Source organism: Siniperca chuatsi, linkage group LG22 (genome assembly GCF_020085105.1).
Source record: "Siniperca chuatsi isolate FFG_IHB_CAS linkage group LG22, ASM2008510v1, whole genome shotgun sequence".
NCBI classification, from domain to species: domain Eukaryota; kingdom Metazoa; phylum Chordata; class Actinopteri; order Centrarchiformes; family Sinipercidae; genus Siniperca; species Siniperca chuatsi.
Window position 1 is genome coordinate 9850366 of NC_058063.1, and position 25632 is coordinate 9875997.

The following is a 25632-nucleotide window of genomic DNA, read 5'->3' on the forward strand; positions in this document are numbered from 1 at the left end:
TGTTTAGTTCAAAAGCAGCGGAGCACAGAGGCGCTGTCCATGGTGCTGCAGTTATGAGCCTCCTTGTGGAGGAGGGGTACTGTATAGCTTACTGTATGTAAAACTGTCCTGTGTAACAATATATCACTTCCAGGCGTTTCAGTCAGTTGGGCTTCATAAAGAAAATTAAATACGACGCCTTTGGTTCCAACACACACATATTGGAAAACACTGCCAGGAATAACCGAGCTATGTGTCCAATTATGCAACAAAATGTATATGTGCATGTAGCTGACGTCATTCGAGATGTATTTTGGAAATCTATAAACGCATGATTAACAACACGCAGGATATCTGCTTATATAATGACACTACATTTCTATAAAAGTCACATATATTCAGAAATCGGCATGTTTGCATGCTTTGAGGCGCTTCTTTGAAAGCAGCATTAACTGTATGTGAACCGTTCAGGTTATCAGATCATCTGTGGCCGCTACAAGCAGCCTATTAATGCCTTGTTTTTTGTTTTTTTTTTCCCGATGTATGGTTGTTTAACCAACAGTTATCCCACTGGAGCTCTGGTTTAATAAATAATTAAAGTGGACGGAGGGGAGCTGCAGCTGATTTGCTGATGTCAGGGAGCCAGTGCAGCATTTCATGGTGCAGGGTGTATACGCGCGGTGCCATCTGCCTCGATCGGTGCTCTCAGCAAACCTCACACATGCAAGCCCGGCAAGAAAGATGCTGCCAACTCTCAAGATTTGGGCATTGTTTTCTTTGTCGCTCTGTTTCCTGTCTCAACCGGGTCATTTTAAGAAGGTTTTCCGATGTCCTTCAGCATGCAGCTGCTCCAGGGAGTCTATCATTTGCGTCGGGTCCTCCTATATCCCAAGAAATACCCCCAACGACATCAGTTCTTTGTGAGTAGCCTCTATATATGATGTTTTTACTAAGCGATATGTGCTTGCATGTATAATATGCGGCAATATAGGCTCATTAAGTTTCAATCCAGTGTCCCCTGGCTGTATTTTATAATGTACACCATCTTAATAAGAGCTGATGTTGCAAGGCTCCTTTCCACCTTCTCTGACTGATCACTTTTCAGCATTTTACTGCTTTGGTGGCTGTATGTTAATCGTTTCTGCTTCTTCCTTTCAGGAGTATCGTCAATGGGACTTTCTCCGAGATCAAAGAGGCAATGTTTGCTCACATGCCATCTCTCCAGCTACTGTAAGAATAGGCTGCTTCAACTGCATGTCATTCCTCTGTATTAGAAGATTTTATGAGTTGCCCTTACCTTGTAGCAAAGGCTCCTGTTAGGACAGAACTCTGCAGGCAGATTGCTTTCAAATCTGTGACTTTCAAAACTTAAGTGTATCTTTAATGTGGGTGTTTAACATGACAAATGCATCAGACTGCACAGCCTAAAATGTAATAGCATGAATTAACTAAGGCTTGTATGCTATTGAAGCACACCTATGTTCAGTAACTAACTTTCTGTTGTGCATTACTTTAATACAGAGACAGTAAAGCAGATTTCTAAGTCTGTTTGGCGCATGTTAAAGCAATTAGCAGGGAAGGCTTGAACAGGGTTGGACCCCTGGAAATTAATAATGGAAATCTAGTCTTGAGCCTCCTACCATATTGTACTTACCAGAGGCCATCAGTCTACTTTGTTACTCCATTAGTGAGAACTGTGACGCCAGCAAAAATGAAGGCATGGCAGATATAGAGCATTTTACTAAAGTGAAAACATATATGATGATTTACATATTGTGGTGAGAGTGCAGCTGCTGCCACAGCTTCATGTTTCCTTTTTTTAACCATTCCCCTTGGAATTACCTATTTTCACAAGATAATTGTCTTTTAGGTGTGTTGCATCTTGATGTAGGAGGGGTTATATCTTCGTACAGTATAAGAATCTGTGGTTTACTGCTCTGTGTGACAGGGAACACTATTTTTGCACACAGTTTGTCTGGTAAGATGTGTTTTTCTTGACTTTTCCACTACCACAGTGTGCTGAAATGGTGATATAATTACTCTTGATTTCACATGTGTTGGCATTAAGAACTGGGCTGAGAGCAGTTGGCTCTATTTTTGTTACGTTGTTGTTTTAAACATGCTAAATCACAATCCGAGAAATTCCATTTGTTTTTCAGACAGAGGCATAAAACAGCACATTGTACTGGCAGCCAGCATCTGTTAATGTGTATTTTATTATTTATTACAGGCTTTTGAATTCCAATTCTCTTACAACTGTAAGGGATGATGCATTCTCAGGTCTTCCACATCTGGAGTATCTGTAAGTTCTTCTATTGTTGTTTTTTTTATCAAAGTAGTACAAAGACATTCAGTGAATTAGTGTAATAACTAACACAGCATGTGTACAACAGTCATTTAATCATTGGAAATTGATAAAACTATGCACTTAATCTAACATAATTAAATAGTCTTCTAGGAATGTTGTTATGGGCTTGAGGTAATGTGGTTGGATGTTTGTATTTCAGAGTGAATGAGGCAGGAGAGTATCGACCGTACGCCCTCTAGTGGTTCAATTTATACCAGAACAGAGTCTTCACTCATTTGTCCACAACCAATTTCTAAAAAAGTATTACAAATCCGTATCGGTATTGTTGCAGGCACTCTGCCTGTGCACTCATTGCGCATGAAAGTTTGTTTTTGGGGGAATGACTTTGGAGGGAGCCCTGAAGGGAGGGGGTGGGACTTGATCACTTTCCCTCCTCACAGACAGAAACAGGTGCTGATTGTGTTCATAGTATGTGTATGACTACATTTTTTTTCACGTCTTTTGAGAGGCAAAGCAGGATTACTCTAGCTACATGCAACATTTTTCATGTAAAAAAAACATCACTGATTAAAATGTACAAGTGCAATATTTCTTATGCACAATTACTTTATTTTTGTGCCATTTGTAGTCAATATGGAAGTTAGCGAACTGCCATACCACACGCTTATCACTAAATCCAGCATGTTTTTTTATCTTCCACAGGTTCATTGAGAGTAATAAGATTGAGACTGCATCCAAATATGCCTTCAGAGGACTCAGGGACTTGACTCACTTGTATGTTCCAACATTTAAAATCTTTCCCAAACAAAGACTGTTAAAACGTCTATTTTGTAATATTAACTGGCTGAAAGTGATTTTTAAGATACAGCAACTGTGGACCATTGTAAGTGATTGCATGTTCTTGCAATGGAATTATGATATTCCTAATAGTTGCCATTTTCCGTTTCGATTTATTGCTGTTGTTTCTAGGTCTTTGGCAAACAACAACATTAAAGCCTTGCCCAGGGACCTCTTCATTGACTTGGACTCACTGATAGAGCTGTAAGTTTGTCACTCAGCTACGAGTGATGGGAGAATAGCATAATGTCCTCTGTTATATGTCTATGTTAAGAAATATCTTCTTCCTCTTCCTCTTTTTCTAGCTTGCCTACTTTGTTTCTCTGCAATGACATACAGTACTCCTCCTCTGCAGGGACCTGCGAGGCAATGCCTTTGAGTGTGACTGCCGTGCCAAGTGGCTGATGACATGGCTGAAGAACACCAATGCCACAGTGTCGGATGTCGTGTGTGCCGGACCGGAGGACATGAAAGACAAGCGCCTCAATGATATGACCAGCCTGCACAACGAATGCATCTCAACGGGTGAGAAACACCTGAGCCAGCTGGCCGTGTCTCTAGTCTAACTGGCGTCAGTATCAGGCAGCTCAACCAGGTCATCCGAAGAAGTGTAAAGAAAACACAAAAGTGTTGTTTTCTCAGTTTATCCTTTTAATGCTTTTAGAATTTTGTTTGTGGAAAATTTCATTTCATCATGTGCCTTTCCACAGATTTCGTCCTCCATCAGTCCGTGGCATCCGAGTCTCTGTCTGTTGACACATTCAGCTATAAGAATGATGTCTATGTGACTATTGCTGCTCCCAGCACAGACAGCTGCATGGTTTTCCAATGGGACCACATAGAAATGAACTTCAGGACTTATGATAACATCACAGGTACGGCAATGCCTTAACAAACTGTCTCAGCATACCCTTGTTGAGTTTTACACTCATATTACTGGCCTCTTTGTTTCAATTTCCTTGCCTCCCAGGTCAGTCCATTGTGGGGTGCAAGTCAGTTGTCATCCAGGACCAGGTGTTTGTCATTGTGGCTCAGCTCTTTGGTGGTTCCCACATCTACAAATTTGATGAGGACCAAAGCAGGTTCAGCAAGTTCCAGGACATTGAGGTGTCCAAGATCTCCAAGCCCAATGACATTGAGGCATTCCAGATTGGCTCTGATTGGTTCTTTGTGATTGCTGACAGCTCGAAAGCGGGCCTGTCCACCCTCTACAAGTGGAACGATAAGGGCTTTTATTCATACCAATCGCTGCACGAGTGGTACCGCGACACAGATGCAGAGTTCTTGGACTTGGATGGGAAGGCTCACCTTATCTTGGCAAGCCGCTCACAGGTCCCTGTGATCTACCAGTGGAGCAGGAACAACCAGAAGTTTGTCCTGCAGGGCGAGATCCCCAACATGGAGGATGTTGTAGCCGTAAAGCACTTCCGGATCAAGGAGGAACTCTACCTGGCGATGACACGCTATATTGGTGACTCCAAAGTTCTACGTTGGGGTGCCAAACAGTTTGCAGAGGTCCAGGCAGTGCCCTCACGAGGCTCCATGATTCTCCAGCCGTTCTCTTTCAAAGAACGTTACTACCTGGCCCTGGGAAGCGATTACACCTTCTCGCAGATCTATCTGTGGGACGATGAGAAGAAACTCTTTGACCGCTTCAAGGAGGTGTACATACAGGCACCGCGCTCCTTCACTGTGGTTTCCACTGACCGCAGGGACTTCATCTTCACCTCTAGCTTCAAGGGAAACACACAGATCTATGAGCACATCATCATTGACTTGAGCTTGTGAGGGGCTGTGCTTTATTGTCCCTCCTGCAATCGAACGTCTTCCACTAAAAAGATACATTTTTGAAGGGAAAAGAAAGGACCAGAACAGACTTGATGAACTGTTAAAATATCAATTACTACATAGTTTTCTGTCACAAATAAGAGCTGGGTCAAGTAGTGTTTGGAATCCTTTTAGTTTCTTAAGGTGTCTTGACTATTTCTCAATGGTCTTGTCCTATTATCTGTTCTCATGGCCTCTCAGACTTTCAGAGATACTACCATTTCACAAAGAGTGAGAGGGAGAGTCAAGAGGGTGGACATAAAAATCCAGCTGACATTCCTGAGGGTGGAAAGATTTGAAATATAATTAGATCTATTTGGATGTATACATTTCAGTTTAATGTCCCTGTGCTAATGGTTTTATTCCCCAAAAAATATACACCAGGACCTGAGAGAAAGATCATATTACTACTGAGTGTGTAACAGGTGTGGTTGCCACTTACCTCATGTCCTCTTACTCTGCGGTAATGTACAGTATGTTGCCTTATCAGCACTGGGGCTCTGTGATCTGATGGGCCCACAGTGCCTCCCTCTGGCTGTGATAAAGTATCACACCCCTTTGCTTTTTCCATACAGGGAATGTCTTGAAAGCACAAACCTTTAATTATCGTATCTGAGACCCCAGCCCTTAGAGTGTAGCTAAGTGGAAAATGTTGCTGTAGGTGCTATAGACTATATTGCGTACAGTAAAAAATGAAGAAGTGGAGGTGAAGTATTTAGGACTGGATATAACTAATGCCTTTTTAGACAAACATATGAATGAAAAATCCCCATTCACCAGTAGATAACCTTTTAGTTCGGATGAACTATAAGTGACAAAGCAGATAGAAGCTCTTTTTATCCATTTAGTTGAAAGGACCTGTGTTTAGGTGATGTCAGGGAAGTTAAACCTACTTAAGTTTGAAAAAATAACCACAGTCGCTGGACTACTGATGTAATTAAACTTTTTTTAGTCAGTGGACTCAAATAAATACATTTGATAAGAGGACATCATTTGTTTGTCCAAAAGTTAAGGAAACAAAATGTTTATGTAAATATATCCACTTAAGTTGAGAGGCTATTTCAGTCTGTCTTTCTGTTCTTTGAAAATACTGAATGTTGACTTACAAGCTACAAAATGTACATAAAACAAGGACTGCAATGCCACTACCTGTTTGTCACACAAAAGTCTGAACTGATCTTTGCACTTACTTTAAGAAAAATAAAATGTTACTGCAGCTTACAAGAGCATGACAGGCAGAAAGGTGTTTGCCAAATTCTTTTTCGATAAACAAACTCAGAAGTCTAAAAGTGCATCTACTCATTAAGTGAATGGTAATGCAAATAAAAAAGAACATAATGGAATATGCAAGCTTTACAACATGCAGATTCTTTTGTATGATTTAGTTTTTAAGCATATTGAATGTTACTCTCAAAATATACTGTAAATTTAATCAGTTGTGTATCAAAATAAATGTGTAAAAGTATGATTGTAAGATGTGTTTTATCATTCATTGATCATTAGGATTATGGCACTGGCAATATCAGTCTCACCTCTCTCATCAACTTTGTTTCCAGCTGCAGCAGGTGGATATTTTCAGCAAAAAGCTCTAAAAAGCCACTGCAGATCTTCTCAGCACCAAACCGCATACTTTTATCAGTACACACAATATGATGTCACTATCCTGTCATTCAAGATGAGGATTCACATGAAGCCCAAGCTCACAGTTTAACACAGTGCTATGCCACAATGCAAAGAAGCACTGTAAAAAAATAAAACAGGCTGTGGCATCAGAAATCTACATGTCGTCAGGCGACTGGCTTACCCATGAACATATCAGGTTGTTGGGAATTATAATGGTTAAAGGGGCACCAAATTGTGTAGGTGCAATCAATTAAATTTGGATTCAAATCATAATTATCAAAGTTAATCATAAATAATAACTTTAATTAATAAAGTTCCTTGGGGGCATCACTCTTAAAGAAGAGAAAACGATAGCCAATTCATTGATTCAGTCTCACAAAATACATTGAACTATTAATTTGGAACTCTGATTAAAGGTTCAGCGTGTAGGATTTAGTGGCATCTAGCAGTGAAATTGCAGTTTGTAACCTGTGTTAAATATATTCTGAAGTTCAGCTAAAGCTAATATGAAGCGTCAGCAGTCTGTGTTCCACTAATTAAGTGGATATCCTCCAAAGTTAGTCTTTTTGAATAGGAATTTCTTCAGGGCCAGCATGGAGAAATGATTGTGGCGACCAATAACTCAGTGATAACAGTAACATCAATGTACATATGGGCATGTAAGGAGTAGCCTTAGATCCAAGCTAGGTTAGCTTAGCTCTTATCCTGGCTCTCTTCCATCTCTTCGCTGCGGCGTTTGGTCCGGCTGGTGTGGCAGGGTGGTCAGAAGATGTTGTGGGCAGTGATCGTCTCAAGATCCGCTGCTCTTAATCCGAACACCATGCTTTATTTTCCATGTCATGTTAGACTTTTGTCCCAATTTAATAACATGAGACAAACTAAGCTGAAAAGTGCTGCTTAACTGTCCCATTGTATATCAGCATGGTAGTATTATCTCCTGTATTCAACTTTGTATGGTTGAACCAAACCTTTACCTACTACACCCAACTTAAACATTGCCTTGATGTAAGTCTGAATTTGGTGCCTTAGCACAGAAAAATCAAGAAAAGAATAGTAATGATAATAATAAAGCTTTAATGTTAAACCATGCAGTACTTAATTAAGAGACTGTAAACTACAAATGGAGGCACAAACAGAACTAGGCTGCCATAAAGTCTATGTAATTTAGCATTCTTGCAACTGTATTTTTTTTCTTTGTAGCGCTTCCTGGGGTCATTGCCTCACTCAAAGATGTCTTTGAAGCCATGAAAAGAGGCTCATCTTAAAGCTCAAGTTCATGATTATCAAAATTTTAGAGCTGTAGTAAGTAGTATTTTAGCTGTGTGTGTGTGTCTGTGTGTACGAATACTTAAAAATTGTAGCGTCATAGTGCCCGCTGTCTGTGATTCATTTTTATAATACCCCTGCCTGTTTCTTATTCTACTCAGATTGCACTTGCTGACTCTGATGTTACAATCCCCAAAAGGATGTTTGAGAGACTCAACAAATCACGAGTTTCTCTTTTCACCCAAGACTCAGCCACACTTGTTTTTGGAAAAAACACACTGGCCAAATGCACGCTCACGGGGAAATCAGGCTCCCAGAGTCAATGCACTCATAGGTATGTGTGGATCTCATACATGATCACTGTTTTTGCTGTCTCTACATAGCAAGGGTCTGACTAAAATAAACAAGTCTTACTGTTAAAAAAGTAAATGTATAAAAAATATCGGTAGTCATGTAGGTAATCATTGGCTTGATACTTTTACTTGATCACAGTTAAACTAATTCACAAATTGGTTGATGTGCTACTGGAATGCCATGCTTACATTGAGTTTGTAAAAAAATGCACTTTATTTCTTTACTTTTTCATTATTTTTTAGAATCTTTTATTTTTGTGCTGGCCATTGCAATGTTAGGCATGCCTCTTAGAAAACCATTCTTGCTTTGAATAAATGATGGGATATTCATTTTCATGTGTGCTACAAATTGTTCTGTTTAAAGACGCTCGGCCGTACCATCTCACTGATCAATATATTATTCATTTATTTTTGGTCAGGTTTTGATATATGCTGTACTTGTTATGTACACAGGGATTTATTTTTGTCTGTAATGTACGCAACAAAATCTACATTAAAGTTTTCCTTGTGTTGTGTGTGTGTTGGTTTTGAAATATATTTTCTACAGCTTTTTTTTGTACTGGAGTAATAGTATATTTTTAGATTTTAATGCAGTAATAATGGGGTATATTATATAGATATTTATACATATATACAGCTGAGCTTCACAGCCTGGCAGCTTACCTTGAAATTATCCAAAATAATCACATAATCACATTGATCTCTGGGGATTGGTGCAGGGAAGTAGAGAGTTACAGCTGCATCACGTCAATAAACAACCCATAACACCAAGATGTTTATTCAGAGATGAGGAGTTTTCTGTATTTTGATTTGTTTTGTTGGCCGGCTCACATGTCCTCCTGGCCTGAAGACAGAATTTATAGCTCCTAATCTTTTAAAGGCCTCTGACATGGGTCTCACATTATTCTCACTGCACACTGTGAGTTTTAACATTTGAGCTGAACCCAAAACATCTATTCTATGACCTCTCAGGAGTAATCTCATTTAGCAAATATGATGGATGTGAACTACCCAATCTCTTCTGGCCTTTTTTTTTTTTTAGTAGGCCTATCACTAAATGGGCTTATGTTCATTATTTAGCTGCCAGTGCTGGAGGACTGCTTCAAAGGGATTATTACTGGCTCCTATAAAACTCAACGCAGTGGCAAAACCCAGTACACAGGTGAAACATTGGAGGCTGGGGTGGCCAGCCTCCAATCACTGTGGAGGATGCCATGAATCCACAGATAACCAAACATTTACAAACATTTACACACAGAGTTTCATTGTATAGAGAGGTGGGTTTTGAACGCAACGCTGCATATTTTCCAAACCGATGTACTGTCCTATTTTGTCACCCACAGGAACGAGCGTGACTGGAAACGCTAAAGGTCCCTTCGATTTAAACGTGTCATGTTTGAAATCGAAAATGATGAGCGCAAAATTGCCGGCCAAAGCACTTTAAAAAAAACACACATTTAAAAAAAAACACTTTTTTTTAAATGCTAAAGGCGGAACACTCTGACGTCACTCTATGACGCAGCTGTCCTTTGATGTGCGCGGCTGGAACATAAAAGGCACGCAGAGCGCGTTAGAACTTATTTCTGCACCGACTCCCGTCCGAGTTACTGAAACACTTAATACACTGAAGAATCGATCAACTTTTGTGCAGAGTCTTGCAAAACTTGACAAAGACACTTTGATAACAGAAGAAATACTATCATCTCTATTCAAATCCCCCACTAACTGCCGACATGCCAGTCTTAATTTTGGGTCTAGTTGTGGTTCCTTGGGTCACCACAGCTGCTGGTCGCCTCATCAGATCTGGAATGGGACTTAATCGCCCCAGTTCACCCATGGTTAACCCAGCAGAGCCTGTGCTGAATGAATCACCTCCAGACATACCACCACCAGCACAGGCAGAGTTTAAGGACAGTTGTTGCAGTAATCTCAGGTTGCTGTATGTCGATAGTAGCAGCCACTCCACAGGCTTGGACTGTCTGGGTAGTGAAACTCAGCAAAAGAAACAAGAGCAGGATAACACCTCTGCATGCACTGGCCCTGTGATTCACAGGAGTCATTCTGGCAGCGAGAGGCTTAAGCTTCGTCCTCTCTCTCTCTACATGTCTCTATATCTGTGCCCTGACATCTCTTGCCCAGTGAATGATAGAGCCGGGGAAAATATCCAAACACTTGACCCAGAGACATCACAGCCTGCTGGCAGAATTGCAACAGTGTTTTCCATGACCAAAGCAGGAATTTTAACGCGTATCGCCAGGCTCATTGCTCGAGCAAGAATTGTGACTTTTCTTTCCATGGCTCGAGCAACAATTTCAGCTTTTTTCAGCATGGTCCGAGCAACAATTTCAGCTTTTTTCAGCATAGTCCGAGCAAGAATTTCAACTGTTTCTTCCAGGACCAGAGAAGTAATTACAGCGGTTTTTGCCAGGACCAGAGCAATAATTGCTGCTGCTTTTCCCTGGACACAGCTACAATTGGTGCTGCGTTTTCTACCATTAGGGCAAGAAATGGAGTTTTTTCCCGGGGCCAGGAGGCCAGGAGCAGAGCAAGAATTGCTGGTGGTTTTTCGAATGGAGGAGCGAAAAGTGCTGCTTGTTTCACTAGCAACAGAGCGATATTGCTGGTTTGTTCTTCCAGAACCAGAGCAAGAAATGTGGCTGAGTTTTCCAGGACCAGAACTAGGATGTGATGTGTTTTTTCCACAGTCCAACACATATATGTCGATAACTTTCCCAGGACCAGCAGAAGAATTCCTGTTGTTTTTCCCACAATCACAGCAAGTATTGCTGCTGGATTTTTCAGAGCCCAGTGTAAAAATTGCTGCTGCTGTTTCCAGGGCCAGAGCAAGAATTGCAGCTGTTCTTTCCACAGTCCAGGGAAGAATTACATCTGCTTTTTCCAGCATCACAGCAAGAATTGTGACTTTTCTTTCCATGGCTCGAGCAACAATTTCATCTTTTTTCAACATAGTCCGAGCAAGGATTTCAGCTGTTTCTTCCAGGACCAGAGAAGTAATTACAGCGGTTTTTGCCAGGACCAGAGCAATAATTGCTGCTGCTTTTCCCTGGACACAGCTACAATTGGTGCTGCGTTTTCTACCATTAGGGCAAGAAATGGAGTTTTTTCCCGGGGCCAGGAGGCCAGGAGCAGAGCAAGAATTATTGGTGGTTTTTCGAATGGAGGAGCGAAAAGTGCTGCTTGTTTTACTAGCAACAGAGCGACATTGCTGGTTTGTTCTTCCAGAACCAGAGCAAGAAATGTGGCTGAGTTTTCCAGGACCAGAACTAGGATGTGATGTGTTTTTTCCACAGTCCAACACATATATGTCGATAACTTTCCCAGGACCAGCGGAAGAATTCCTGTTGTTTTTCCCACAATCACAGCAAGTATTGCTGCTGGATTTTTCAGAGCCCAGTGTAAAAATTGCTGCTGCTGTTTCCAGGGCCAGAGCAAGAATTGCAGCTGTTCTTTCCACAGTCCAGGAAATAATTACATCTGCTTTTTCCAGCATCACAGCAAGAATTGCAGCTGGTTTTTCCACAATCAGAGAAGATACTGAAGCTGTTATTTCCAGGGCCTATTACCCAGACTCGGAGCAAAGGCTGCTTGTAGTTCTGGGTGCTTTGGGTGTTCCGGCCATCATAACTTCTCATAAACTCCTGAGGTATTTTGCAGCTGCTTTTCCCAGGACCCAAAGAAGAATGGCACAATTTGTTATCAAGGCCCGAGCAAGAATTGCAGATGCTTGTCCCACGACCAGAGACCATACCAACAGAGTTTTCCTCAGATGACAGTGGCATGACAATATAGGGTGCCATGGTGGCTTAATGATTCTCCCCGTGTCCATGTGGGTTTACCCCGGGTGCTCCGGTTTCCTCACACATACTAAATAAGACTATAAAGAAAATAATATAAATATATATGAAAATATAAACAAATAATTGTTATACGTAAAACATATCTAAAGATAAATACAATAAAAAATGTAATCATAAAAAAGTGATGATTTGCATTTGTCATTTTTAAGTTGGCTCTACTTTTATATGAATTGTTTCCTTTTTCAGAGTTTATTAATGCCACACACACAAAGCGTAAGTGTGTGTGTAAGCTTTCATCATTAGGGAAAGCATTGCCATGAAACAACAGCACAGTATTTCTGTCACTTCGTGTATTCACAAAAAGGGAAATTTTGTGTTTTGTTGCCTTGGCGGAAATAATAGCAAATTATTCACCAACCGTCTGCATCTTTTCCCCCATCCTGTCAACAAGCTTACTGTACTAATCAACCCCTTCAACCCTGCTCCCTTTCTGTCTCATCTTTCGCCATCCTCTACAATCCCTCCCTCCTTGTAGTTTCTTTCCTGGGCACCTTGGCTGTGTTGCCTGGCAACATCCTTCTCGCACTGCTCATGAACAAGATCGGACGGCTGAGGATGCTAGGTAATATGAGCGCGGGGGCCACATTACTCAGCACCAGAAGACAGAACTTGTACCACCCAAATCTGCGGAATTGTACAGAAGTTGCTGAAAAAGAACAGGCAGGCTAAGTTACCATTGCCCTGATAAAAGGTTTAAAAAAATGTAGGATAGTTCAGTGACCTCACATTAAGAAGGGCTAAGGGTCAATATTCCCCCTTATAGCAAAGTACGACAGTATACTTGTTCATACATTTTCCACAGGTATGAATCAGAGAGCCGCTAACTATAGTCGCCCAGTGGTGGACTGGCTTACTTGAGACTTGACGATTAATAAAATGGTAATCTATTTAGAGGCACTTTAGGCTACATATAAACAAAAGCCAGTGATGCGCTCTTCTGACAAAGAGCCAAGGTCGGCCCACATAAGAAGTGCACCAGCAAATCTAATTGCAGAGTGATAAATGACACCTTGAGGTTTCTGAGTGGAGGCTGATGCAGGCATATACTGTAGATGACATTACCATAATCTAGGACTGAAAAATAGATTTCTATTGAACAGCCTCAACTTCACCCCTAGTTTATCAATAACATTTTGATATGTACTGCAGGTTTGTCATTGATCCTGGTGCCTGAGTAGTTTAAGGATTCAAGTCCCAAAAAAGATTTAGTTCTGTCCACATTATGTTGTTTTGTCTGCACAACAGCCAAATTATTTGGAAAGAGCACTGATGGGACCGTGTTTATTACACTTTTTTGGCATGCACAGTCTGATCTAATTACATCACAGTTCAAAAGGACAGGCTAATTCTAATTTTCAGTTGACATGCAGGATTTCCTTCCTTTCTTCATATATCGCTCTTTTCCTCCACCTACCCTTTTCTCCCTATCTCTATCAGCTGTTTCTTCCTGTCCTTTGGAAACAGTGAGTCAGCCATGATTGCTCTCCTCTGCCTGTTTGGGGGAATCAGCATCACTTCCTGGAACGCCCTGGATGTGCTGATCGTCGAGCTCTACCCTTCTGACAAGACGTAGGAAATTTAGTCATGCCCTGAAATCTCCTTGACACTGTGATGACATGGTCAGTGGCGCTGAATGACATGTTGAATGATGACATAAGCCCTATTGTTGGTTAGCTTACAAGGACGTATGACATTGTCAGGTGAAATCATTGGTAGTGCATGTGATGTGAAACATTTAGCTGTCTTATTGCCACTTAATGGATTCAGTAGGGTGTGCTCTTAGTTTCTTTTGGGTCCCGCCTTATATAAATCCTACTTTAATTTATTTGTTGAAATGTAACCTGATATAAAATAGAATATGACTATTTGTGTGGAACATAATTCAAACATTTTATCAAAGCAAAAACATGTATATTTTGTGTTGCCTTTCTGTATTAAGTGTGAGAACAGCTTTTGAGTTTTAATTTTTACAAGATGTAGCTCTACCTTGTGGTAATATTGAGTCCCTACAGCCTTGATAAAGAATGATGTTTTATTGCAGATTAAGTTCTGAGACTTACCTTAAAAGTTCATCTCAGAAAGAAAATGGCTGTTTTAGGAAATAAAGTGAAAAATGTATCTTCTGTTGTGGCATTACTCCACTGCTTTTCTTCTTTGGTTGACTGACTCTGACCCTGACTCTTTATCTGTCCCCTCTCTTTTCTCAGAGCCATGGCATTTGGCTTCCTCAGTGCCCTCTCTACATTAGCAGCAGGAATAAGCATCTGTGAACCCCGTTCATTGGTATCACTAAGCAGTGACATCATGCTCATTCAAGCTGGGGCATTTTTTATATCTGGATTGTTATGATCATTTCATATTATGAGTCAAACCTATTCTTCTAATTATGTCATAGATCATACCTCAAAAAGTCACACACCCCCTTTCCCTATGGTATTGGTTTCTTCCAAAAGTTGCAGGATGAAATCGGTTCGCAGCAGCAGGTACACAGGCACACAGCAGTCTGTTGTGCATCAGAGCTGGAGGAGATCCAGGCTACAGCTTAAAGGTGTGTTGCTGAAGTGGTTAGTAGAGCATCAATTCCTTTTTCAAATGTGTGAAAATAAAATGCAATTAGGAAGTGAACTTGGTGAGAGTTAGGGGTTCCTTTTGGAGTCTTGAATGGATCTTTCAAGGAGGCTGAGCAGTTTGGAAAATAGGTTACTGCTGTTCAGTCTGAGTTTTTATTGGCAATGGAGTATCTGTACTCATGCTGCTTTTATGCATTGTGTTTGAAAATACAACTATTACCATGTTGGCAGGTTACTTTCGTCTGTGGCTTTATTGTCTATGCTCTCTAAATTAATTTGCAGAAAGACTTTGAGCTCCAGGAGATTTATTACTTGATAATATGAGATGATAAATTGCATAAACGACTTCTTCTTTGGCTATATTCTCATCACATAGCTTTCTATCATCTTGATTAATTTAAATTATATTAATAAGGGAATTTAAGAATGTAGTTGTTGATTGCTGACAGTACTTTGATTTATATAGATTACTATAGAAATTCGAGCAATAATTAGATATTCTTTTTGGATCATCAGTTACAGTGCCGTTAACATTGAGTATTAAGTTGTTGGATTATATTAACTTTCCCATGATACCTTTCTAAATTGAAAAAATAAACAGAATTTTGTTCACCTTCCTCAATCCACCTATTTCTCAATCTTACAAAGGCACCTTTTGCTTTGTTTGAATATATTTCATTCAGTTTAAGCTGCTCTGAGATGAACTCTAGTCTTTCCTCTCCTGACAAATCTGCAGGACTTTTCTGTGACAAAGTCACTATTTTAGAAACCACACTTCTTCTAATCTACAATTTTTTGCTAAGATACTACCATATTTTCTCAAGCTTTGGTTTACTTCAAATTTAAATAATTCCCAGTTGCTACAAAATGCATTTTCAGATTTTGCATTGTTCCAGAATTGCATTAGTTTTTTATTATCTAATTTTATTATTTCGTGCTGTACCATCAAGCTATTAAACTTCCACTAAGCATGTCTGCATACCTTAGTATTGGCAGATTGTGAAGGAATAGAGATGGAGCCTATGGTCTGTTAATGGTGTTGTAATGATATAAACTGATATCAAATTTTTAGATACTATCCAGAAGTCCAAACATGACTGTGTGGTGGCACTTCTATTATGCAAAGTAGGCCTAAAAGCATTTATGCCAGGATTGTTATTCCTCCATATGTCAATTAAATTAAATCTTTGCATAAAAACCTTTTAAAGTTTTTTTTTTACTGATGTAGAATCTTGTGGAGGCCAACAATCCATATTGTGATATAATATCATGTTGAAATCCCTTCCTATTTCTATACCAGAATTTGGAAAGTTGCCAATAATGTGTTGAATGTGATTCTCTAATGTTTCAAGAAGATGCCATGACCTACTCTCCCTAGTTTATTATTTTTCTGTCTATGTTTCCAGTTTTATTTTTTTATTTCTCCTCACCTCTCTTGTCAGTAACTTCACTTCCTGTCATTGTGTGTTTCCCTCCAGTTTTAATTGTTTGCCCCACCTTAATTAGTTCCACCTGTGTCTTGTTATATCCCCTCACCTGAGTATTTATGCTGCATTCCAGTCAAAGTCAGAGGTCGGAATTTCCCAGTTTAAATTTCCGACTTCCAACCTCCAAGCGTTGCAGGTGCACAAGGTCAAACGTAAACAAAACACATGGCTGACCATGACAAACTGATGTTTCTTTGGCAAGTGTACACACAACTGAACTCTCGGCAGGAGGAAACAACAGCACATGAACAAATGCCATTATACATATTATTTTATGGCACTTTTCTACTCGGAAACGTATCTTCATATTCCATTCACTAGCCTAATACAATACTGTAGTCTACAAATACATACAACCCACCTCCCTTATTGATTGAACATCACAGAGTTGTATAATGAGATTTTGTTTTGTAGTTCCCTTTATGCTATTCAAAACAATTATATACAGTAGATTAATGAATAAATAATAAGTCATAGAAATAGAAGTAGGCACCTCACCTCACTGATATCACTGATGCTCAGTAGGGTGGTACCAATGATCTTCTGAGCGGTTTTAATCATCCGCTGCAGAGCCCTCCGGTCCTGGGCCATGCTAGTTTGTGATGTTTCTATTCAGGATGCTTTCTATTGCTCTTCTGTAAAAGTTAATAAGAACTTGGCACGGAATTGAGTTGTCTCCATGTCAGGGGCTGCAATCATGGGTGTACAGCGTGAACAGGAGGGGGCTGAACACACTGCCCTGGGGGGCTCCAGTGTTGAGCACTAGAGTGGAGGAGGTGTGTCCGCCAATCCAAAACCATCTGGGGTCTGTGAGAAAGTCCAATATCCAATTACAGAGTGTGGTACTCAAGCCCAGAGTGGTAAGTTTTCCAATCAGTTTCATGGTGGGATTGTGTTGAATGCTGAGCTGAAATCAACAAACAGCAGTGGAGATGGAATGCTTTGTGGATATGTTGGTTCTGAAAGCAAAGGGTCCAGGCTGGCTGGGATGTGTTCCATTGTACTATTTCTAGCAGGAGGTCAGAATTTTTTTAGTTAGTAGTATGTGTGGTTTCACTCCCTCATTGTCAGTTCATTTTGGTTTATGTGCCTACATTCCAGCCATTTTCCCCTTGTTTATTCCTTGTGTTTTGGACTGTTTTCTTGGACCTTGCCTGCTTCATGGATTTTCTGCCTGCAAACGGATTTGTTTGCCTGTGTTTGGACTGATTCTATGGTTTTGACCTCTGCCTGTCTCATCATCTCATCATCATTTGTTCATTGACTTTTATTAATAAATCATTGAACTGCATCTGCTCTCCCTCTGTTGTCTGCGATTGGTTCCTATCCCTCGTGTTCCCTGTTACCCAGCTTGAACACCGTGATAGAAAATTGTCATTCTCAGATTTAGAGTTATAGCCATATACATATTAACAATTATTAAGTTGAAGTTGTCAATGGTGATAATTTGATAAAGAAAATAACCTGTTGTGTCACAGACAGAATTTACAATAATTGCAGAGAATGTGTGTTTTAGAGTGGCACCACCAGCAGAGTATTCAGACTCCAACCATAGATTGTTACCTCACTGAGACCTCCACAATCTTGCATCATTGGTAACCAAGTGTGACTCTTGAATAAAACAAAACCCAGTTTTGTGCTGCTTAGCAAACAAACAGTATAAGATGTAGGCTATTAACAACAATAAAGGATGAGAATTAGGAGTAAATCTAGGATCAAAATAGGAAATATAACCCTACTGTCACGAGTGCCACCATTTTAACTTTTATGAGGTGACTTAGTGAAACATAGCATAGCTATAAAATTAACAAAGTATGTCAGTTTTCTGTTGACAGAAAAACCTATACCAGGTATTAATCATTTATAGGAAAAATAGTGTGCAAATATTAGACCTAGTAACACTGAACTGAATAGGTTTAGTTATGTCAAAAGACATAATGTCATGTCTGCTGATCAGTTCAACGAACCAAATCTGTCTGAAAGATCCCAACCTCGCTGCTCTGCAAACTCCAAGACTGTGTGCGTCCAAGCATTACTTGTGCTTATCAAACTTTCAGTATAATGACCCGTTTCATGAGAAAAACAACTGGAGATAAACAATGACTAAATAGAAAACTATGGTTATTGCGCAACAGTATTTCCCAGTTTTAAACATACATCATCTTGTAGGATGTCCTTCAAACCACGGGTAGCTGGAATCAGTTCAGTACCATTAGCAAAAGCTCGTCCACCGATGAAGTATGCCGTCTTCCCTTGTTCGTGTGCCTTCACTACCAGTGGCCAGAGCTGCAGCCTTCTCTCTCTGACAGACTGGAATACATCTTCAGCAAAGTGCAGATTTTTGTTATGGTGGAAAGTCGATTTCATTGCTGCTTTTCAGATTGTGAGGTGAATTGGATAATAATCCCTCAAGGCTTGGAATCATCTTTTCTTGGTTGGCCGAGGCAATGACATCAGGAAACTTGACTTTGTGTTCTGGTAGGACCGACAGGCAAATCAGTATCACCTCCCTATGGGAGGACGTTTTGGCCCTTACATTCAGCTACTCCGTAAAGTCGCTTCATCGGTTCCATTGTAGTTCCCAAGTTGTTCCATCAGATTTGATTTCTTCTATGCATGCAGACTTGTTCTTCAACGTGTGCCACTTTCCCTTTTTATATCTCAGCGCAAGCAAAGTCAACTGTTTTCTTTAGACCTTCGCTCTTCATTGTGTTGTTGGATATCAACCTCTCTACGTTCTTTTCCAGAGCATCAGTTCTGGTGTTAAACATCACTGACACAATGCTGACTGCACAATGTCCATGCTGTCCATGTCTAAAGTGCATTGCGACTTGCTTTTCTAGGACGTTTGGAAAGTGTTACAGTTAAGGGAGGAAAAGCCGCATCCATGACAGATAACACAGGTTGGTCTGTCATGCAGAAGTCGTGCGTGTTGTACGTGAGCTCATTCCCTCGTGTTGACTCCATGCTGTTGTAGCTAACAGTGTGTAGTGGAATTGTGCTACCGTGAGTTCCCTTGGCCCTGAGACACACGCTGAGACCATGTTTTCAGTTTATTCTTTCTTTCTTTCTTTCTTTTTGTCCACACAATCTTTCTCTCTGCATCCGCCGTTCCTCCGACCGCCTCTGCTTCTTTCTCCCCTGTGTCCAGCATGCTATTGTATTTAAGGAGAGAATAATTAGTTAACCGGGTTCAGCTGTGCCAATTATCTCTCCTTGATGCTGCTCACCTGAGCAATTCCTCCACCTCTCCCTCTGCAGCTGACAGCTACCCATACCCACCTCCACACAGTGCTATTAGCTTAAGTCTGTTTTATCAGATGAGTACATAAACCGGAAGTTATCAATGATGCAAGGTCACTATCACGTCAACACAGTGCATACAACACCGCTTTAATGCTGCATTCCAGACAACTCGGAACTCGAAGATTTCCGACCTCCTACTAGAAAAAGCTCCCCTTTACGGTGATTCTAGTCCTGCATCACCCTGTTAATTTCACAATAATGACCGGCTCACTGTACATTATCCCGCTTATTACACAGATACTTACTAAAGAAATCAATAATTTGACACCAAATATTGATTTAAAAATGCTTTTAAAACGTTTTTTTGCCACAGGACTTCTTTCTGCAGATTAATATGACTGGACTCCAGATCAGATATGATTGGACTCCAGTTCTATGATCAGAACTGCGTCCATAGCAACGGTCTGTTATTCATAGCAGTGGTCTGCTCTTCAGAAATAACAGACCCTAGAATGCTGTAATTGACCAATCAGCATCGAGTATTCAACAAAGCCGTGTAATAAAATACTGTATTACGCTAGTGAATGGAATATAAAGATACGTTCCCAAGCATAAAAGTGCCATAAAATACGTATAAAGGCTGCACTGCTGAGAGTTCAATTGTGTGTACACTTGCCAATGAAACATCAGTTTGTCACAGTCATTCACAGCCATGTTTTTTGTTTACATTTGACCTTGTGCACCTGGAACGCTTGGAGGTCAGAAGTCGGAAATTTCAACAGGGAAATTCCGACCTCTGACTTTGACTGTAATGCAGCATTAGACGTTTTGTGAAATATAAGGCTTAATAGTTTTGTGTTTTCTAAAGTTTAAGGTGACCGTCTCAGAAAAAGCGTGTGCTCACGTCGCCATCTTGGTTCATATGTTTTTAGAGAAATGAGACGTCCTTTCCTCTGAAAGCGTCACATGAAGCAACGTCTGCTTCTGATAACGGCGGCAGCAGACTTTTGATGATGGAGTCTGCGTCTGCACATGTGCTCTGTGCTAAAAAGGCACAAACTCTGAACTCACAAATTTTCAACCTCCTGCTAGAAAAAGTACATTGGAATGCCGCTCAAGTCGGAGTTCCTACTTGTGAACTCAGAGCAAATTCATCTACCTGACTTCATGAAGAAGCAGTTGGCTGACGTCACACAACAATGGCAGCACTCATGGAAGCGCACATTGGACATTGACCTTAATTGTATCAATAATAAAAGTTAATGGGGGAAATAACTGATGAAAAGAGAATCTTTCTTATAAATTAAGTTTCTGGTCCTTCTGTTGTTCAGACCAACAATTAACACAGATTTCTAACTAGACTGTGAATCAGAAAACAAATCAAATTTAAAACTTGGGAGTTTAATCTATTATCTGTCTTCACCCCGATATGAAACTGCAGGCTGCAGCGTCCAATCAATAACTGACATTCAATAAGGTCGGCCATTCAACCTGGAGGCGACTGTGGCTTAGTGGTAGAGCGGGTCGTCAGGCTTTTCCCCGTAAATGATTTACTTTCCTTGAGCTGATGGCACCTGTGTGAATGTGATATGTAGTTGAAGTGCTATATAAGTACAGTCCATTAAGATCTCTGTGAAGGCTCCTCAGAGATCTGTCGTTCAACCTGGAACCCTTAGCCCAGATAACTCTGCCCACAATTGGCTAATACTCATTGGTTAAGAGTAAGGCCAGTCAGAGGCAGAGCAGGGGGCATGACTTGACGCAAAGTTCGGCCATATTCAATCTGAAAAGGTTTTGCTATGTTTTGTCGGGCCGAGTAAGAGTTGTTAAAAATCTGGTGGGGGAAAAAATAAGAAAAAATAACTCTCCGCCCAAAAAATTAACTCCCCTCTTTAGAGATGAGCCAAGGGCCGTAGCAGCTCTCCACTAACTGCAAGACCCAGGGCATCATGGGAAACGCCCGGCTGTCGCCTGATCAAAGAGCTGATTGGCTCTTAGCTTTGACCACACCAATATTTTGTAGAAAATCCTAATTTTCTGTGTAATATTTGACGCTAAATTGTAGGCTTGTCTCATGTTGTGCAATGACGATTTAATCTGTTAACAAACACATCTTGTGTGGTTAAAAATATTAATAATAAAATGTTTATATAGCACTTATTATAATGAGCAATTGCAAAGTGCTTTTCAAGGCAGACATAAAAAGAACAAAGGATAGAATACAATGTCAGATACACACACATTTCATATAATTACAAACAAATAAATATAATAAAAAAGCCTATTACAACTTGATGACAATGTTTGTCAGCCAGAGAAGTGGAATATGTTTAAGTCCAAGAATTCCATAGGTAGATAACTATTGTGAAGCTACAGAAAACCTATTAAAATAATAACACAATTGTTTGGAACTGAGTCTAATTATGTCTTTCACTGAAGGACGCTTAATTGACATCATAATTGTTGCTTTTCCTCCCACTGTGTAGCCTGTGTATGTAGCTGTGAGAATGTTTGGACTGTTGATTCAGTAGTTCAATTTCTTAAATTTAGGGTTGTTTGATTTTTAAATGACAGTGCCTTTACATAAACATTCTATGTAGGCTTTACTTATTCAATAATATGACTTCCAAAGGGCTAAAATCTGCCCAATAGTTCTCTGATTCTCATCGATAAACAAATAAAAGTTATGATAGACAAACTTAGACCACTGTGAAAAGTAGCCTTAAAATGTCACTAAAAAGCAATTCCCCAGAATTTATAAACAATACAAACAATAATTATATGCTGATATTTCTTTTTTTAAGAGAGTTCTGTGGTTCTTTAAGACACATAAGTCTTAAGAATAAACAGACTATTCACATACTATTACGTTCCACTGCTTGCTGATATTATGCACCTATAGCCACCCTGAAAACCAGTTTTCAACTAACCAAGCCTTCTTGACAAAGCATTTTTACAGTTAAATAAAGAAAATCAAAAAGAATACCATGCCACTAAATTTGACAAACTTATCTTAAAACAAAGTCAATTTACTAGCTTGTTCTAGATCTTTCAGTGCATCTCACAATCGTAATCAGCAGATGGAGTTTGCTCAGATTCAAAATTAATTTCACAATCAGCTAATAAAGCCAGCTCCCAGAAACTGAGCTATCTCTGATGCAGACCTTATCTATTAGTCAGTATGATTTTATTGGGGCTAAATTACATTATCCAATTTTTAACATAACTTAAATGATTAAATGTATTTTGCTGGTAACTTAATGTACATAGCACTAATAGTTATGAGTTATAATTCCAACATTTTAAACCCTTTGAAGCAAAAAGTGATTAATACGATTTCTGGTCAGTCGACTGCTAGTCGTTTCATTATTAGCAAACTGTTTAGCAGCTTACATGACGAAGAAAAATCAAAACAGAATGCATCTGTCATTAAGTCTACTGTAAGACAGCACACAATGTAATCATGTGGTCATGGGTGTCATTCACAACTAGATGACTGTCAAAGATTTGTAAGCTGGGTGTTCATTACTTTGTAATAAAATGTTTCTTTTCGTTTGCAGTGCCAATGATGCAGAGTCAAAAAAGCAGTCAGAGACAATCATGAGCAAAGCCCATGTAAGTTATTAGCATGTCCCATAGCAAGGCTTTAGTGATACTGGGAAACAAGACTGGACTACAAATCATTATTGCTAGACTAGGAATATTAAATTCAACAAGGTTTTGCATAAGTGATCTGATGGCTGTGGTTTCTTCTGACGTTGCAGTTTAAAGGTAAGACCCTAAAATTAAAAACACATTAAGGATGATCACTTCTATTATTGAGAATTTGATTAGATTTTACTGCTGATATAGTTTTACTGCCATCGTTGTTTTTATTGTAATAAAATTTAGGATTTTTTGCATTATGGTATTGCTATTATGTAATAATATTTTACCTTCTCCTAAAAAGATAATTTTGTGAAGGGTAAAGATAAGACAGAATGGGTGTAATGAACTGATAATTATGTCCTATGTAGTTTTAAATTAAAAGCTGGGTCAAGAAGTGTTTGTAACCCTTTTAGTTTTTTAGTTTCCTTGTCATATTACCTGTCCTCGTGGCTTCTCATGCTGTTAGAGGTACTACAATTTCAGAAAGACTCTGGATCAAGAATGTGGACAGTTGTACAAGGCAACTGGTATTGTCCTGAGGTTTATATTACAGGTTTGTAATATAATTTGAGCTGTATGAATCTATAGATGCTGCCATCAGTTTAAAATGTGATAATGGCTTTATACCCCTGAAAATATATACCAACTAGTTATATACACATAATTAGTTTTGTTTTATTCTCTTTTGGGGAAACTGAGTGTGTAACAGGTGTGGTTGCCACTTACCTCATGTCCTCTTACTCTGCGGTAATGTACAGTATGTTGCCTTATCAGCACTGGGGCTCTGTGATCTGATGGGCCCACAGTGCCTCCCTCTGGCTGTGATAAAGTATCACACCTCTTTGCTTTTTCCATACAGGGAATGTCTTGAAAGCACAAACCTTTAATTATCGTATCTGAGACCCCAGCCCTTAGAGTGTAGCTAAGTGGAAAATGTTGCTGTAGGTGCTATAGACTATATTGCGTACAGTAAAAAATGAAGAAGTGGTTTGTTGTTTTAGAAGGTGAAGTATTTAGGACTGGATATAACTAATGCCTTTTTAGACAAACATATAATGAAAAATCCCCATTCACCAGTAGATAACCTTTTAGTTCGGATGAACTATAAGTGACAAAGCAGATAGAAGCTCTTTTTATCCATTTAGTTGAAAGGACCTGTGTTTAGGTGATGTCAGGGAAGTTAAACCTACTTAAGTTTGAAAAAATAACCACAGTCGCTGGACTACTGATGTAATTAAACTTTTTTTAGTCAGTGGACTCAAATAAATACATTTGATAAGAGGACATCATTTGTTTGTCCAAAAGTTAAGGAAACAAAATGTTTATGTAAATATATCCACTTAAGTTGAGAGGCTATTTCAGTCTGTCTTTCTGTTCTTTGAAAATACTGAATGTTGACTTACAAGCTACAAAATGTACATAAAACAAGGACTGCAATGCCACTACCTGTTTGTCACACAAAAGTCTGAACTGATCTTTGCACTTACTTTAAGAAAAATAAAATGTTACTGCAGCTTACAAGAGCATGACAGGCAGAAAGGTGTTTGCCAAATTCTTTTTCGATAAACAAACTCAGAAGTCTAAAAGTGCATCTACTCATTAAGTGAATGGTAATGCAAATAAAAAAGAACATAATGGAATATGCAAGCTTTACAAGATGCAGATTCTTTTGTATGATTTAGTTTTTAAGCATATTGAATGTTACTCTCAAAATATACTGTAGATTTAATCAGTTGTGTATCAAAATAAATGTGTAAAAGTATGATTGTAAGATGTGTTTTATCATTCATTGATCATTAGGATTATGGCACTGGCAATATCAGTCACAGTTCATTTTCTTCTCTAAGAATCACTGATTACTTTGTTATGGTGAAAAGTCGCAATATTTATCTTACTGTCGTTGCAAAGGACATTGGGATCTTAAAGCTGCAACAATCTATTTATGTTGGTGTATCAAATGAGTATGTAAATGTGAAAGGATGAACCCAATGTAAATGATCAAATAACTCAGCAATCCCTCTCAGTTCTATGAAACGTTTTAGCATCTTTCAGTTCTTTGTTTTGGTTTTACGGGCCGCAACTTTACTGTTTTGATTCAGTCTCACCGCTCTCATCAACTTTGTTTCCAGCTGCAGCAAGTGGATGTTTTCAGTGAAAAAGCTCTGAAAAGCCACTGCACACCTTCTCATCACCAAACTGCAGATTTTTATCAATACATACAATATGATGTCACTGTACTGTAATTCAAGACAAGGGTTCATATGAAGCCCCAGCTCACAGTTTAATACAGTTTCAAGGAAATTAACTACAAAGAGCTTTGTTCTTTACTAACTTATATTTGACAGGTGTTCAGTTCTAGCATAAATAAAGAGATTAGATTACTTTTTTTTTTATTAACCGAATAAACTGAGTTGGTGACTCCGTTTCTTTAGTCTTTAATAGGCTTCCTAGCCTGAGAAGCAAAACTGGGGCGGAAAAAAATGTAATTAAGCTTATAGCTGTGAGCTTACAGTGATAACTGATCAACATTGTTATCAACTCATTCGGACTATGGTGACTGGACCGTCAGAGAACATTGTTCAGAGAGACTTTAGTAAGTAAATCAGCCTG

The 25632-nt window shown here is 39.4% G+C and overlaps 2 protein-coding genes across 3 annotated transcripts; one reads left to right on the forward strand and one right to left on the reverse strand.

The window, feature by feature from the left end:
• Positions 1-374: 374 nt before the first annotated feature.
• On the forward strand, positions 375-24790 carry LOC122870069 (leucine-rich repeat LGI family member 2-like). 2 transcript variants are annotated; one of them, XR_006376495.1, is made up of 9 exons: positions 375-899; positions 1138-1209; positions 2210-2281; positions 2990-3061; positions 3257-3328; positions 3480-3649; positions 3835-3999; positions 4095-5376; positions 23732-24790. XR_006376495.1 is itself a non-coding variant. In XM_044183793.1 (8 exons), the coding sequence occupies exons 1-8, from the start codon at positions 637-639 to the stop codon at positions 4910-4912; spliced, it is 1704 nt and encodes a 567-aa protein (XP_044039728.1). In that variant the 5' UTR covers positions 375-636; the 3' UTR covers positions 4913-6416. The 2 variants fall into 2 exon arrangements, 1 of the variants encoding a protein (XP_044039728.1); XM_044183793.1 differs by lacking the exon at positions 23732-24790 and having other exon boundaries at positions 4095-6416.
• LOC122870072 lies at positions 9908-12110 on the reverse strand. Its single transcript, XM_044183798.1, has 2 exons — positions 10538-12110; positions 9908-10504 (listed from the first exon to the last, which is right to left on the reverse strand). The coding sequence occupies exons 1-2, from the start codon at positions 11702-11704 to the stop codon at positions 10292-10294; spliced, it is 1380 nt and encodes a 459-aa protein (XP_044039733.1). The 5' UTR covers positions 11705-12110; the 3' UTR covers positions 9908-10291.
• Positions 24791-25632: the final 842 nt, after the last annotated feature.

Bases quoted from the DNA above. Each gene is read 5' to 3' on its own strand.
- LOC122870069 (XM_044183793.1), top strand. From the start codon at position 637: ATGGTGCAGGGTGTATACGCGCGGTGCCATCTGCCTCGATCGGTGCTC. The intron at 2,282-2,989 runs GTAAGTTCTTCT...TATCTTCCACAG, and splicing joins CTTCCACATCTGGAGTATCT to GTTCATTGAGAGTAATAAGA. The intron at 4,000-4,094 runs GTACGGCAATGC...CTTGCCTCCCAG, and splicing joins GACTTATGATAACATCACAG to GTCAGTCCATTGTGGGGTGC.
- LOC122870072 (XM_044183798.1), bottom strand. From the start codon at position 11,704: ATGCTGGAAAAAGCAGATGTAATTATTTCCTGGACTGTGGAAAGAACA. The intron at 10,505-10,537 runs ATTGTTGCTCGG...AAAAAAGCTGAA, and splicing joins CTATGCTGAAAAAAGCTGAA to ATTGTTGCTCGAGCCATGGA.